General features: G+C 40.2%; 1 protein-coding gene and 1 pseudogene across 1 annotated transcript; one reads left to right on the top strand and one right to left on the bottom strand.

The window, feature by feature from the left end:
• LOC145389826 (gamma-butyrobetaine dioxygenase-like) overlaps positions 1 to 14,100 on the bottom strand; it is an 18,446-nt pseudogene extending 4,346 nt beyond the window's left edge.
• Positions 14,101 to 14,168: 68 nt separating this feature from the next.
• LOC145389827 (uncharacterized) lies at positions 14,169 to 16,988 on the top strand (the record flags this gene model as incomplete). The annotated part of the gene is made up of 4 exons (XM_080264966.1): positions 14,169 to 14,331; positions 15,058 to 15,162; positions 15,603 to 15,727; positions 16,892 to 16,988. Coding segments are annotated over exons 1-4 (490 nt in total), but the record flags the coding sequence as incomplete, so codon positions are not given.
• Between the last annotated feature and the right edge of the window lie 300 nt (positions 16,989 to 17,288).

Below are 17,288 nucleotides of genomic sequence, written 5' to 3'. Positions count from 1 at the left end.
ACATAGATAGGTAGATAGATAGATGAACAGACAGATAGACACTGATAGATAGATGGATAGACAGACAGATAAATCGTTCTTAAACCCGATACATCGTAAATGGTAAAATAATAATAATAATAATAATAATAATAATAATAATAATAAGGTATAATAAACGAAATAAATCACTTAGGAAAAGATGACAGACGATGTAGGGAGCATTGATAAGGTGTAATAAACTAAGTAAATCACTTATGAAAAGGTGTTAGGCGATGTAGGAAGGATGTAAGTATACCACAAACGAGGACAACAAGGCGTAATAAAATAAATCGCTGAGGAAAAGGTGTTAGGGGATTTAAGAAGAGCTTTTAAGGCGTAATAAAATAAATCGCTGAGGAAAAGATGTTAGGGGATTTAGGAAGAGCTTTTAAGGTGTAATAAACATTTTAAATTGCTTAGGAAAAGGTGTTGGGGGATTCAGAAAGACCTTTTAAGGTATGATAAACAAAATAAATCGCGTAGGAAAAGGTGTTAAGGTACCCGACTCACCTGCAGACTGGTTGAGGGGGGGTGGGGGGTGACCGAGGACACAGCGGCACTAACACTACTGCTGCTGGCTCTCCAACACCTACGGAATATGACAAGGATAGCACTGGATGGGATGCTATGCTATGTTATGGATTGATTGGGTTATGTTAGGGATAGATTGGGTTATGTTAGGGATAGATTGGGTTATGTTATGTTATGGATAGATTGGGCTGTTACGTTATTATGTTATGCTATGTTGTACTACGTTTAGAAGTTCTTGCTCAAAATATTTCAAACAATGTTAACTATCACAACTGTCCTGTGATCCTGCATATAAATCCATTTGGTGTGGTGTGGTGTGGTGTGTGGTAGGGTATGGTGGTGTGGTGTGGTGTGGTGCGGGGCGTCGTGGTGTGTTTGTGTGTGGTGGTGTGGTGTGGTGTGGTGCGGGGCGTCGTGGTGTGTTTGTGTGTGGTGGTGTGGTGTGGTGTGGTGCGGGGCGTTGTGGTGTGTGCCGTGGTGTTAGACAATTACCACTACTATCAATCTTTCCATCCATCTATCTATCATATCTATCTCTCCATCTATCTATCACACCATCTACAGTAAGGCCCCGGGTTATGTCACTCTCGAGGTTACGACAGTCCGCTACAAGAAAACGAAAAAATAAATAAAATAAATAAAATAATGAAGAACTACAGGTAAAGAGAACGCTGCATGTCTCCTTGCACTGTACTCTCTTCCCATCCTTCCTTCCTTGTTTCCCCTCCTCCCTCGCTCCTCCCCTGTCGCTTCCCCATTCCTGCCTCCTCCTTTCCCTCCTCTCTCTGTTATCCCTTCCTCATTCTTTACCCCCCCCCATTCCCCTCGTCTTTCCCCCTCCCTTCATTCCCTGCCTTCCCACACCCATTTACCCTTCCCTACTTCCTCCCCATACATCACGCTTCCTTTCCCTCCTTTTTCTTCTCTCCTCCCTTCCCTTCTTCCTTCCCATTCCTTTACTATACTCTCCCTCTTCTCCCTTCCTCTCTCCTCCCTTTTCTCCCCGTCGTCCTTTTCCTTTTTACTTTCTTTCATTTCTCCCTTTTTCACTCCTATCTCACTTCTCCCATTCATCACCTTCTCGCCTCGTCCACTCTGCATTCCCTGTCTCATATTTCACATCCCCTCCCTCTAACTCACTCCCTATCTATCAATCTTTCTATCTATCTATTTATCTATCTCTACCACATATACTACAAACAAATGATAACCAATTCTGAAAGGTCATCATGAAAATTGATAAGGCTACGTAACACCACTCCTCTTCCGAATTAGTCTCCATTATACTAGTCCTTACCCTCTTCCATGTTACTTTAATGAGAGAGAGAGAGAGAGAGAGAGAGAGAGAGAGAGAGAGACATATGATAATGAATGCACCAGTTTTGATAACCCTGTGTGTGTGTGTGTGTGTGTGTGTGTGTGTGTGTGTGTACTCAAGGGCAGGCAGCATGGGTACAATTAATTCGTAACAAATGAGTGTGTGTGTGTGTGTGTGTGTGTGTGTGTGTGTGTGTGTGTGTGTGTGTGTGTGTGTGTGTGTGTGTGTGTGTGTGTGTGTGTGTGTGTACTCAAGGTCAGGCAGCATGGGTACAATTAATTTGTAACAAATGAGTGTGTGTGTGTGTGAGAGAGAGAGAGAGAGAGAGAGAGAGAGATCGTGACATAGATGCAATAAATCAATGAATAATAATGAACAATAAATAGATACAAGCCATGCATCCACTCAGGCTGTAATAATCAGTAGCACAAGTGGCGATAAATCAGATAATACGAACACAAGCCCTCGGACTAAATACCGCTTGTCATGTGTTGCTACCCACTAAAGGCATCAGGTTAAATCTGAGTCACAGGATTAAGGACAGGAGTAAAAATTTGATTATTAAATATATAACATAAAAAAAAAAGCCATTCGATATTAAGCATCAGTTCTGCACGATAAGTTGTTGCAGTAACGCATTTTGGCATGATGTTTTTGTATCAAACCTTTTTGCATTAATAAACTTTCTCATTAATATATTGTTGCCTAAACTTTCGTCTGCTACATCACACAGAGGCGGGTGGCACAACAGACGCCTTCCCGTGGTGGCATCAGCCTAACTCTCGGCTTCCCGGGCACTGCCTGCCACAAACGCTGTATGGTGCAGTATATAGTATGGGACTATTTTTATTTGTCTTGGAAATATTAACAAGTCTCTCACACGGACGAGTATAAGTCCCGGGTAGCTACCTCCCTGTCTCGCTATCTGTCTCTCTCTCTCAAATTGCCAAGCCCTTCTCCCGTCACCTGTCTCCTCTGAGGCCTGTCTACTTCTCTCCTGCCTCTTCTGTGGCTAATCTCCGTCTGAGCTCTCTTTCCTAAATTCTGGTGTAGCAGGGGTGTGTCACGTGTGTTCCTCGTGGATGGACTAGGTCTTTGTTCACGAAAGGACTGCTGACAGCTAATTGCATCATCTCCTTACTGGCCGCTGTCGTCAGCTTTCCTCAGTGTAAGCATGTTTAGCATTGCTCGATTCTCGCAGACACAACACCTCTCATCATCTGACTCCCTGCTTCTATCTATCTATCTATCTATCTATATAATATGTAGTTCTACATACTGCTCGGCCGCGCAAAAATGGCGTACCATCGACATTTAATAGTCATAACATATTAATACATATTATATATACATTATAATGAACTTATAAGCTAATTAAGTGAAATACATAATATTGTAAAAGTAACATAATTGTATGAATATTGTATACATATGATTCATAGTAAATAGTGATTATTCAGTAATATTACATTTTAAATAAGTTGTATACATATTTGAATAAATGCAATGGTTGTTGTATAACACTTTGTAAGACGTGTATGTACAACAGACGTACGCATATAATTGTGCAATGGTAATACTGCTAGGTTATACATTACATATTTGAGTTATCACTTTAGTAATGTCTAATATTTCACCTATCTTGTATGATGATACTGGTAATACAGAATTGTGCTATAATTGTATGACTTATAATATTGTACTAACATTGTGGTACTACATAATTGTAACATTTTATGAATTGTTACAAAATATTGTGTTAATGCATAATTGTGTTGGCCTTATAATTGTAGTTACATTTGTTAATGCAACTCTTACATAAGTGTCTTGGCCTTATAATTGTAGTTAAAGTTACATAAAAGTTACATCTTGTTAATGCAACTGTTTTGTCGTTACATAATTGTTACATATCGTTTGTAGGTACATAATTGTAGTTAAAGTTACATAAAAGTTACATCTTGTTAATGCAACTGTTACATAATTGGCAAAGTGTAACATAATGCAATCGTTTGTCGTTACATAATTGTTACATATCGTTTGTAGGTACATAATTGTAGTTAGTGTAACATAATGCATTCGTTTGTCGTTACATAATTGTTACATATCGTTTGTAAGTACATTATTGTTGTTAAAGTTACATAAAAGTTACATCTTGTTAATGCAACAGTTACATAAATTGGTACATATTGTTTGTAGTTACATAATTATAATATGGAGTAACATAATTGTAATAACTGCAGTCCTAACATATGCTGCGGTCGATGATAGTGATGATGTGTCATGCCACTTGTTTGTGGAGACAACAATTTGCTTTTTCGTTTGTAGTTTATGTGGTATTTTGGCATATGTAGAAACACTTACACTTATTTTCATTTGTTTGTTATGTGATCTTACTCTATTTCTCTTTTTTCTTTCTTACTTTTCTTTCTTTCTTTCTTTTTTTTTCTCTTTTTTTTTTTTGTATTGATTTTCTATAGTTTGTTTCTCTTTGCTTGTGTACGCTTTTTCCATGTTGTTCATGGTTGCATAATTACTGGCTAATTTCCTTGGGATACTTTTTTAAAGTTTAGTTTATATTGCACAGGTATTACTGAAAATGATATTATATAGTCCCATATTTTGTTATTTTATAAAATATATATATATATATAAATAAATATATATATATATATATATATATATATATATATATATATATATATATATATATATATACTATATACAGTATTAACTATACACACTAACTTGTTGTTCACCTGTACCTATCGTGAGTAATATGTGTGTCAGCACTGTGTGGAAATCATTGTCTTCACGATTGTGTTGAAGATGTTCACTCTTGCTAACGGCATTTGTGTTGGCCTTTTTTTTTTTTTTTTTCGTAAGTTAATTTATCTGTTTCCACTAGGTAGCTTTAATTAATAAATGTTTAATACAGTTCTTTTAATTGCTCACTGAGTAACTGTGATTGGATATTTTCTTTATCACTTTGTAAATATAATATGTATAGTTGTATGTATGAAACACGTATTTTATGTAGGTATAAATGGTAACACTCGTTGGTAGTAAATAAATGTTATAATAAATGAATGAATATATACTGTGTAGAATATTTATTGTTGGTGCAAGTATTTAATGATTGAATTATGAAGATAGTTGAAGTAGGTATATGAATTTAAGTTGTAACTATACAACACGTTTTATATGTTTGTGCAGAAGCTTATTGTCTATCACTGTGTATTGTATGAATGAAGTAACTATGTAACTCACTAATTTTTACCGTGGTGGGAAATGATGTGAGTGGTGTTGCACGTGGTGATAGCGTTGTCCTTCGCGGGTTGATTGGCGTGCTGTCGTCTCAGCACATGGTGACGTCGGCTTCCCACACTGGTAGCTGTGGTGAGTGAATGAGTAGCGATGAGTAACTTGAGTGAAGACGGGTGAGTAAGATGAGTTGTGAATATGGACTTGGTGTTTTGCTGCGTGTCTTGACCTCTTCACACCTGCGTAAGCGGTGGGGGTTGGGTGGATGTAGCAGAGAGAGGAGGGTGAGGTCTGGTGGTTATGAGTTGTGAGTCGTCTCTCACTCTTCGTTTGTTTGTTTGTTTGTTTGTTTTTTCTTTCTTTCTTGAAGTATTCTTGGACCTTTTTTTCTTGTGATTTACTCGCTGTAGGATGAAGACTGCCGCTACTTGTAGGTGCGTGTAGATTATACAGACGACTCGTAGAGTTGTTAATTGTAGTTGATTGTAGATGGTTGTAGTTTGCTGATTCGTCGTAGGAATTGCAATATTGTATCAATATTTTGTTAAACTACTTGCAAGGCGTCGTGTGATCTCTTGACCTCTGCATCAGCATGATGATCTGGGAGACGGAGGGGGCTGGATGGAGAGAAGCGTCAGGAGCTGGTTGTGTTGTTGGTTGAGAGAGATATTCTTGTTTTCAATCTTGATATTTTGTAGGAATTTAATGTTGATTCGTAGACGAGGTTCGTATACGTTCGCTGCCACCAAATGTCATGTAGTAACAGGAGAGGTAAAGAATAGTATGGGACTATTTTTATTTGTCTTGGAAATATTAACAAGTCTCTCACACGGACGAGTATAAGTCCCGGGTAGCTACCTCCCTGTCTCGCTATCTGTCTCTCTCTCTCAAATTGCCAAGCCCTTCTCCCGTCACCTGTCTCCTCTGAGGCCTGTCTACTTCTCTCTTGCCTCTTCTGTGGCTAATCTTCGTCTGAGCTCTCTTTCCTAAATTCTGGTGTAGCAGGGGTGTGTCACGTGTGTTCCTCGTGGATGGACTAGGTCTTTGTTCACGAGAGGACTGCTGACAGCTAATTGCATCATCTCCTTACTGGCTGCTGTCATCAGCTTTCCTCAGTGTAAGCATGTTTAGCATTGCTCGATTCTCGCAGACACAACACCTCTCATCATCTGACTCCCTGCTTCTATCTATCTATCTATCTATCTATATAATATGTATTTCTACATACGTAATTCCATGGGAAGTTTGTGTTATTTTATGAAATACAATTGCCTATGGCAATTCGACGGTGCTGAATCCAAAAATTTATGTTGCCATTTCTAAAAATTGCTCCTTGCATGTATAAATCCAGATCTAACTAATCTTGATTTGGTGCCACATTTACCTCTTGTTAAATTATTGGTTTGAGTCAGCGTGAACCCATTTGAAAAAAAAATCAAGAACAGAGAAAACTTGAGTTTTACTGCAGAAAGCTCTCTTGAAGTTATTTGTTAAGTAACACTGATCAGTTACTCGTTAATACGGCGTAATGTAATAATACTGCCAGTACCCGCTACTTATTACTTTTACAATCCTGTGCATTTAAGTTGATGATGGAAAATGGTCTTTATTTTTAAACTCTTCAAAACACTACTGAAAGACATATATAGGATACAGCACAGTACAATATACCTGAACATGGTGACATCCGGTATATATACACGAACACACAACACAACCTTTGTACCATTACACACACTGCCATGTAATGAACTGTTACGGCACAAGACATAACATAAATACCGTCCTGGTTCATCATGTGCAGCATCAGTCATAACCTGTTCTGGAGCCTGGTTTTTGTTGGGAGTAGCGGGAAGGCACCCTTGTGCAGACAGCAGCCATTCCATGTTGGCAGTAAAGCCTCTGTTCCACTATATGTGCCTGACACTAAATGGTCGCCTGAAAGTGATATCTCAGGCCATGGTGGTGACGTGCAGCAGCTGCTGGTGGTGACGTGCACTCTCAGTGTGATAGGAAGCAGGTGCCACTGAACTCTGTGAAGGTCAGACACAGAAACACCAGATCGGCAATGATCCTAGCAGACAAAGCTCGCCACGGCACTGTCTCTAACCAGTGACATATCTTAAGACTGCCAAGCATTTGACAAGCTGTCGGCATAGCTTGGCTGGCGTATAGCATCAGTTTAAACCAAATAGCTCCGCCTTTTCCACAGAATTTGGCAGTAATATCTGCCCCGGTGAAGGCATGAAAGCCAGGAAGTGCGTCTGTCTTTTGTTGTCCTAGTGCATCAAAGACAGGTCTGGCTGGGATCCTGCCACTTCTCATCATGGCTACATTGTATACAACACCATCAGCGTGTGCCATAAGCAAGGTTAACTTATCAGTGTCAGGTGACACGGTAGTACAACTTGTGGTACAGAACCAGACTGAGACACTGCATCTGTGATCTGCCATATCAATAACGTATCTGCCTTATCAAGGTAATTGGTTGCCACGAGAGTTTTATTGCACTGTTTTTCCTGCCGGTGACACACACACACACACACACACACACACACACACACACACACACACACACACACACACATTGTTGGTTTTCATGAGGGCAGCCAAAGCCTTGGCACTTCAGTGCTCTGATTTTGCTTTGCCTTCTCTGTCCAACAACTTTTGCAATGCAACATTAGCAATCTGGGTCTGGCCCAACACTTTATATACAATCTCTTTGGTAGAGTTCCGTGTGAGTCTGGTGGCAGGTTCAGAGAATCACTCCTGTATACACCGAACACCAACTGAACATCACTATACTCCTCAGCTGCTGATGTCACACGATCGGTAAAGACGTGTACTTGTGTTAGGGGAAATGTTGGGAAAAACATCATTGTTAATCTGTAACTTACAACTTCTATAAATAATATAATCATGATTATCTTTTAACAAAATACAGAAAAAACACTGTTACCATCAATGTAACCTGGGAACTTATATCAATGTCCAGCCTCGTACACGGCAGCATCAACACCACAACTTAGCAACGAGACAGTACCATGGCAACTCAGTTTCACTTATATTAACAGGACGAGTCAAATACGAGTATACTGTTAGTAAAAATAACAAATAACATAATCATATATGGCGAACATAATTATATTCTTACACTTAATAAATTTAAATAAATTTATAGAACACCAACAATCGTAAAATTACTTTTTTTTTTCGTATATTTAAAAAATGGAGGCAATATTGTTAACGACATAGCAATTTTATTAACAAATGTCTTGCAGTGTATAGTGTAACATTTGTCTATTTAGAATTACATCATCTGTTGCAGGTGTCACCCGTATAATATAATCTGTTGCAGGTGTTGCCTGTATAATGTAATCTGTTGCAGGTGTTGCCCGTATAATGTAATCTGTTGCAGGTGTTGCCCGTATAATGTAATCTGTTGCAGGTGTTGCCCGTATAATGTAATCTGTTGCAGGTGTTGCCCGTATAATGTAATCTGTTGCAGGTCTTACCCGTATAATGTAATCTGTTGCAGGTGTTGTCAGTAATGTCACTTTAAAAGACTGAACGTTATGGTACTGTGTGTGGCAGCCATCTGGATTTTCACCAATTAAAGCTTTATAAAAATATTGTCAACATCCATTTTCGGACTCAGCAGCCTAATACTGCAACACTACCAACTGGACCAGTATATTAGAACCTCTTCCTCCTCCTCCTCCAAAAAATACTCTTAAAACCTCCTCCTCCCCAAAAAATACTTTCTCTTAGAACCTCCTCCTCCTCCAAAAAAAAAAAAAAATGCTTTACTTTAGAACCACCTCTAAAAAAAAAAAAAGGGCTTTATCTTAGACCCCCCTCCAAAAAAAAAAAAGCCTTCGAACCCCTTGCTCCTCTATCCTGAAATAATACCGCGCTTTATTCACTGAGAATTGGGAAGAACCGGGTAGAGGCTTAACTACAAAAGAAAAAAAAAAAACACATTCATTCACTCTTCCAGTCCATGGAATCCTGACTCCCCCTCACATCCACACTTGCCTTCTTCACATACGTATTAGCTGGTTAACTTAATAGTGATGATGAAGATGATGATACTACTACAACTACTACTACTAATACAATAATAGCAGTAGTAATAGTTGTGTTAGTATTACATGATATAATACTAATAATAAAAAGAGATTTATAAAAGTCTCACGTATAGAGGGTGGTGTGGGCGGGACAGGGTGCTGCAGGTACGTCCACAGCCGCCCATCTGACCAACCCAGTGGCCGCCCTCAGGGCCTGACGAGCGTACATCTTCCACCTGCCGCTGCTGCCGAGTGACTGAGGCTGTGGCAGCTGGCAGTGGCACAGGTGACAGGCGATTGGAACAAGCTGATTGTGATTCTAATTTTGAGAGAGAGAGAGAGAGAGAGAGAGAGAGAGAGAGAGAGAGAGAGAGAGAGAGAGAGAGAGAGAGAGAGAGAGAGAGAGAGAGAGAGAGAGAGAGAGAGAGAGATCGTATTAAACAAATATTTTTCTTAACCTAATCTGTTTACATGTGATTGCTTAAGACAAGAGATGCGAATGCTTATTATTATTATTATAATTATTATCCCTGTGATTATTATTATTATTTATAATTATTACTGCAGCTAACTACTACTATGATTTTTTCTTAACACTATTATTACTATTATTATTATTAGCATTACTACTAATAACAATATTATCGTCTCTATCTATAGCCCGACGCCCTAATCCCGCAAAGGGTGGCCGCAGACAAAACGCCTCCAAGTCACTCTGTCACCCACCATTTGACTCCTCCCCCAACTCACCCCCCCCTCCCTCATATACCTCTCAACTCCATCCCTCCACCTCATCCTCGGTCTACCCCTCCCTCTCCCTCCCTCCACCTCACCTACATACACCCTCTTAGTCAGTCTTTCATTCTCCATCCTCTCCACATGTCCAAACCACCTCAGTGTATTTCTCCTAATCTTTTCAACCACATCCACACTTACCCCACAACGTTCCTTCACTTCTTCATTCGTCAACCTGTCCCTCCACGTTACCCCACAACGTTCCTTCACTTCTTCATTCGTCAACCTGTCCCTCCACGTTACCCCACAACGTTCCTTCACTTCTTCATTCGTCAACCTGTCCCTCCACGTCACTCCACATGCTCCTCTCAAGTAACTCATTATCGTAATAGTATTAATACCAATATTACCACTACTATTATTTATTATTATTGCCACATTATTTTTATCATTGTCATTATTATTATTATTATTATTATTATTATTATTATTATTATTATTACAAATCTACCTACCTACCCACCTACCTACCTCCCTATCCATCTACTTACGTATCTATCAATCTATCTATCTATCTATCTGTCTAAATCCTTTCAACACCTGAACATCACTGACACACCTGCACTACTAATTAAGGTGTTGATCTCTACCTGTCTATTTATCTATTAGCTTATATACGTTGTGTCCATCTATTAATCTGTCTATCTATATATCTATTTACCAGGTTATATATCAATAGGTTATCCTCCGTCCATCAATCAGTCTATCTATCCATCCCTCTGTCTATCTATCTATCTATTTACCCATCTATCTATCCATCCATGACTGAATATGAACAACGAATAAGTAATCATCATCATCATCATCGTCACCATCATCATCATCATCCAATCCTATGTCGCCCCATGAGAAGCGTTGGAGCCCGGGGCTAGGCACGTTGGTCCTGACATTTAAGATGAGAGTGACCAGCCTCACTCATCCCTGAGTGGCATTACGTAAGCAATAAACCTCAACCACCCGTTGGATATAAACCTGCACCGGCTCAATCCGATTGGAGCACCTAAGCCACCAAGCGCCATAATTTGGTTATATGGTTACCACCCAGCGTAGCAAATGGTTTCCTGGTGTACGGGAAACCATTTGGCTTGTCACTCAGTGTAGAGTCACCCACAGGCAGCAGGAAGAAAAAGAATGAAGGAAAGAATGACAGAAGAGGGAGTGTAAAGTTACCCGTAGGCAGAAGGACGAGGAAAGAATGAAGGAACGAAAGACTGAAGAGGAAGGAGGGAAAGAAGTGAGGAAGGGGCAGACACCCGAGGGCAGCACTACACCGAGTGAGTGGATGGTTAGCGCCTCTACCTACAATAAAAATATATAAACCATAACTAAACAGAAGGAACAGATAAATAAAAGGATAAAGAATAAAGAAACAAATAAAGGGCAATGCGTCAAAACAAATCAAAGGAGAAAAATCCCTAAGTAAATAGTGGTGAGGAAATACATCTTAAAGATAAATAATAAATTATAAATGAATAAATAAAACAGATGAAACAAAACAGAGATAAAACACAGATAAAACAGATAAATCACATAAAACAAATAAAACATAAAACATAAAACATACAAGACATAAAACAGACACTCGAGTTCTGGCCGTGAAGACGCTGCTGGTGACTCTCTCTTCCCCCCCCCCTCCTCCCTCTCTCTCATATATAAATTCATCTAGTGTTACCTGGCGAAGAGGAAGAAGACCAAGGAGGAGGAAGGAAAAAAATGGAAGAGGAGGAAGAGGAGGAAGTAGAAAAAGAAACGAGGAGGAGGAGGAGGAGGAAATAGAAAAAGTCAAGATGAAGAAGTGAAGGAGGAGGAAAGGTAGGGAAGGAGAAGAAAGTGAGGAAAAAGGGAGGAAGCAAAATGATAATGCTCAGGATGTGAAAGCCAGCAATGAAACGCTCTCATATACCCGAAGTTTGGCGACGCAGCGATAATAAATAAAACATAATATATATTAGGGAGTTGATGAAGATGAGAGGAGGAGGAGGAGGAGGAGGAGGAGGGTGCGAGGGAGAGGAGAAGGGATGATGATGATAATGAGGAGGAGGAGGAACAGGAGGAGAAAGCGAAAGAGAGGAGGACTAACATACATGATGATGATAAATAGCAAAGCAAACGTGGCTCTCATATACCTTGCGTTTGGCGACCCAGGTAGGAGGGAAGAAATAATGAAGAATTACCATAAGCCATAATAAGGGTATATGGCGCTGGAGCAGTAATGGGAAAATAAAGGGAGGAAAAAGAACGGAAATATCCAGATGAGAGGCGAGACTGACGAGAAGAGAACAGTAAGGAAAGACAGGAGACAAACTGGCACCTTTTAGTTGCCTCTTAGGACAGGCAGGATACTGGGAAGGTATTCTTGGACCCACGTTGAATCCGGCACCACAACGTATATATAAAGAGCAGCGCCCTACATTCCTACTCAGTGTGGCAGTGACCGCTGGAGGGAGAGTGGGTGGAGCGGAGGTGTTTGAAATCCTGCTTGCACTATGAAAAGAGTGGAACCGTCTAAAGTCAAATAAAAGTGTAGAAAACACATGGAGATTATTATTTAAAAAACGCATGGAGATTATTAAGTGACGAATATACTTACTGAGAAAAGTGGACATTGCGGAAGCTTCTGAAATCTCGCTCACATCCGAAAATACTGGAACCGCCTAAAATCACATAAAAACGTAAAAAACAAGGCGACTGTTATTTGAGTGACGAATATATATAGTACGTAACGATAAGGGCGTTCGTGGCTCAAATCCAAAGTGAAACCAAATTTAAATATAGAAATAAGTTACAAATAGGAACGCGGTTTTGACCATTGAAACGGAATTAAGCGACTGACAAACGAAATTATTTACTACTACTGACGAAGGAAACAATATATTAGTGACAACATTTTAGCATAATTTCAAAACCAAAATAAGTTCAGTTCACTGCATACGCTCATTTTCAAACACTTGACAGAAAATTTGAAGTCATTTAAAATACGCGGTGTTGATTAAAGAATGCTTGTCAGGAAAAAAAATGTGAATTAACCTCCTTAGCTGCTGATTTAAGAAAGTCAGTGAAAAATAAGAAAATAAATAAATAACAAACATCAATTAGAGAATGAATGAAACCTTCACTTCTCGAAAAAAGAGAAAATAATGAACATGAACAGAAATATGCAAGACTCTTAATAAAAAAACTTAACTGAAGACAAAACAAGACTGAAGGAAATACAAGCAAAATTAACCATAAATAAAAATGGTGGTTACTATAAATAATTGAGTCACATTATCAATATTGGCTGTTATAATAAATCCATGTAAGTTATTAATATTTTGTACCTGTTATGGAGTTATTTATCTTAGATTTTTTTTTATATCCCTACCGTTTCTCTCTCGTCTCTGCCTTCTCTTCCCTTCCTTCTTCCCCTCCTTTCCTTCCCTCTCTCTTAGTCTTCCTCCATGTTTCTCCTCCTCCTCCTCCTCTCTCTCTCTCTCTCTTTCTCCTTTTCTCCTCTCTCCTCCCTCCGCCCCTCCCTCTCTTCCTCCTCCAGGTCAGGAGAAAGCGGGAGGAGTGTTAGAGAAAGCTGTTTACATCCGTCTCTCTCTCTCTCTCTCTCTCTCTCTCTCTCTCTCTCTCTCTCTCTCTCTCTCACACACACACACACACACACACACACACACACACACACACACACACACACACACACACACACACACACACACACACACCTCTATGTCAAATCCATCAGAAAATGCTATGTTAAAATCTTCCATACTAGACCATGCTATGCTAACATTTTCCATCATATGTTACTTAACCCCCTCATCGTAGGAACAAGTCTAGTGTTCGGTTTAAAGCCACATATTTCATTTTGTGAGTCATAGGAGCCTGTGTTAAATTTCGGTACGCTGGAATGTTATGCTATGCTAACACGTGCTAGGCTATGTTAGGCTCTGTCACATCATCCTAGGCTACGAAGGTTGGCAAGACTCTGCGAGAGGTTTTGCACTTGAACAGCGAAGGTCTTTTAGTTCATAAGCTTTGAACTAAGAATTTGCCACCGTTTTGCCGCCAATGCCCCAATAGCCTGTAATACGAGACGCCAGTTTGACCCTGCGCCATTGCTACCTACAGAGTGCCGCCGCAAATCGTGCTAATCCCTGTGTTAAACCCTCCTGTGTTAAACCCTGATGTTAAAACGTGTTACGCTCTGCCCAGGTGTTGGGTTCGTGTCGTGGTCGTCCGTGGCTCCAGCCCTGGAACGCATGGCCAGCTACGGATATGAAATGCTGGGCTACGACCCGCCTGGCTACATACACCACAAGGGAGAGGTGGAGGTGCCCATTGTGTGGGGTGAATGGGGAGATGGAGGGGGAGGAAGGGGAGGTGGTGGGGGAGGAAGTGGTGAGGAGGAGGTGGAAGAGTAGGTGGAGGAAGTGGTGAGGTCGTGAGGAGGAGGAGGAGAGTGGTGAGGAGGTGGCGATGTGGTGAGGGGGAGGTGGAAGAGTAGCTGGAGGATGTGGTGAGGTCGTGAGGAGGAGGGGAGTGGTGAGGAAGTGGTGATGTGGTGAGGAGGGGGTGGAGAAAGTGGTGAGGAGGCGGAGGAAGGTGGTGATATGATGCTAAGGAGGAGGAGGAAGATAATGATGGTGGTGGTGGTAGTGATGATGATGGTGAGCAGGAGCATAGTGGTGGTGACTGGAATGAGAGAGAGAGAGAGAGAGAGAGAGAGAGAGAGAGAGAGAGAGAGTTTCCCTTTTAGTCGCCTTTTACGACAAGCAGGGAATACGTGGGTAGCATTCTTTCTCCTCTAGCCCTAGGGATACCACGTGACCTAAGCAATATTGTGACCTAAGCAATATTTCAAATTCCCTAACACCTTTCCCTGAGTGATTCATTCTGTACATCCAAATATCCTCTTCCGTGAGAGAGAGAGAGAGAGAGAGAGAGAGAGAGAGAGAGAGAGAGAGAGAGAGAGAGAGAGAGAGGTGCACAGGTGAGGCCTCACACACACACCTGGTATTATTATTATTATTATTATTATTATTATTATTATTATTATTATCATTGTCTCCACAGATCCGATATGGAACGGGCACATACCAATTGGAGATTTCGTTTCGCCTCTACTAAAGACGCTTGCCACATCACAGGGCGGAGGCTGCGAGAAGAGAGTGGTGAAGGGTGAGTAAATAGATAAATAGATAGATAGATAGATGGATGGAAAGGTAGGTAAAGAGGTTAGCTGGATAGATAAATTGATGGATAGATAGATTCTGAAGACTTGCTAGGTCACAGGGAGGAGGGTATGAACAGAGGGTGGTGAAAAGTGACAAACAGATAGATATAGATAGATAGACAGATAGTGACTGATAGATATATAGTATGCATGTTATTTGACTGTAGATGAGTTGATAGATAGAATGGAATACTTAACGCAACCTAACCTAACCTAACCTAACCCAAGCCAACCCATCCTAACCTACCCAATCTTTACCCAACCCAACCTATCCCATCTAAATCTAACCCAACCCTACCGAAACCCTACCCAATTTACCCCAGCCTACCCAACCCATCCCAACCCAATCTACCCCAGCCTAGCCTAATCTACCCCCTCCCCCCAGGCTACGAGAACCGGCTGGGGCTACGCGTGGCCATACCTTACTTCGGCGACTTCCAGGTCACTAGGGAGCTGGGACCTGGAAGATTTATGGACGTACTGGGACCTGGACGCTTTCCTTACCCTGGGGTGGGTCTATCTATCTGTGTATCTATCTGTAACTACACGTCTATCTCTATCAAGCTATCTGTAACTACCTGTATATCTATTTACTATCCTGGGGTGGGTAGATTGAATGGCTATCTACTATCTATCAACCAAGCTATCTATCAGACCAGTTTTAATGTCTATCTGCTTCTATCTATCAACCAACCTATGTCTGTCGAGTAGTTTGACCCTATTTTACCTACCTATATCTATCTATCCATCTATTCCTGTTTTTTCATATATCAATGTGGCTATCCCTCTTTCTATCTATCAGTGTCTATCAAGCGGTCTGTCTGTCCATCCCTGAATGTCTATCTGTCTTTCCATCTATCTATCTTATTCGCTCTCTCTCTCTCTCTCTCTCATTCCTTAATATATCAAAATATACTCTTTCTACTAAGCGTATATTACTCCATAGCTGTATACTGAAGAGCTGTGTGGTTACACCCAAAAATTTATTTCAACAGTAAATATTTCAATGCCGCCCCCCACTCGCCTGACTGCCGGTATTCACATCGCTGCAGCACTCACACTATCGCTCACGCCTCTATGTAAAATTTTAACTACTTCCGTCCACCAACGCATACTATGGCTAATGATTACTAAGGGACGTTATTTTATGCCCAAGGAATGCATAAAAAAATAGTGTTTGTTGAGAGATGTGTGTTAAATCACCATCCCCTTTTGCTAATTCTACAACCTGTCTATCTATTACCTATTGCCAGGAGGTTAGGTAGATAGTTAAGTGGATGGATAGGTAACTACTGTACTGTATATCATTGTACTTACTGAAGGAGGCGTGCGGCAAGATTCACCACCTTTTGTTGTATAAATAGGCTATCACAAATATTATCAAACCAAATCATAATCAAAGAAAACGTGACTCAACTGGCACAACTCAAGGCAGACTTAACTAAACTTCTGTCAGCCTAATTTACGTTCATGTATGTATATTGTACATGTGTATGGATTTGCGTGTGCATGAATGTAGTTTATGTATACATGTATGTGAATGTATGTGTATGAACAGATATGTACATGTATCTGAATGAATGTATGTGTATGTCTGTATGTGTGAATGTATATGTATATGTATGTGTTTGTATGCATATATGTATGTTATTTATCTATTTATATCTATTTCAGCTACAAGACAGGGAGAAGCACAAGCATCAGCACCAAGGGAGTCAGGAACACCACCACGGGAGTCAGGAACACCACCACAAACAACCTGACAAAACCGGTATGTACCAAAGCCTTCGGAATTACCCTTGGAACAGAAGATAGATAGATTGATAGATAGTAGTAGTTGTAGAAGTAGTATAGATACATACATAGTAGTAGTAGATAGATACCGTAGTAGTAGGCAGATGAATACATAGATAGTAGTAGTAGTAGTAGTAGTAGTAGCTGGACAGACAGACAGACAGACAGACATATAGTAGTAGTAGTAGTAGTAGTAGTAGTAGTAATGATAATAATAATAATAATAATAATGTATGCTAAATTGTTATGCTTGTAATCTTAAAGAATTAAAATAAAA

The sequence above is a fragment of the Coenobita brevimanus genome, unplaced genomic scaffold (assembly GCF_032717465.1).
Source record: "Coenobita brevimanus isolate Jiangsu-jjx unplaced genomic scaffold, ASM3271746v2 jjx.HiC_scaffold_2417, whole genome shotgun sequence".
Taxonomy (NCBI): domain Eukaryota; kingdom Metazoa; phylum Arthropoda; class Malacostraca; order Decapoda; family Coenobitidae; genus Coenobita; species Coenobita brevimanus.
The sequence above is the reverse complement of the archived record's forward strand: the minus strand, read 5'-3'. Positions and strand labels throughout refer to the sequence as shown.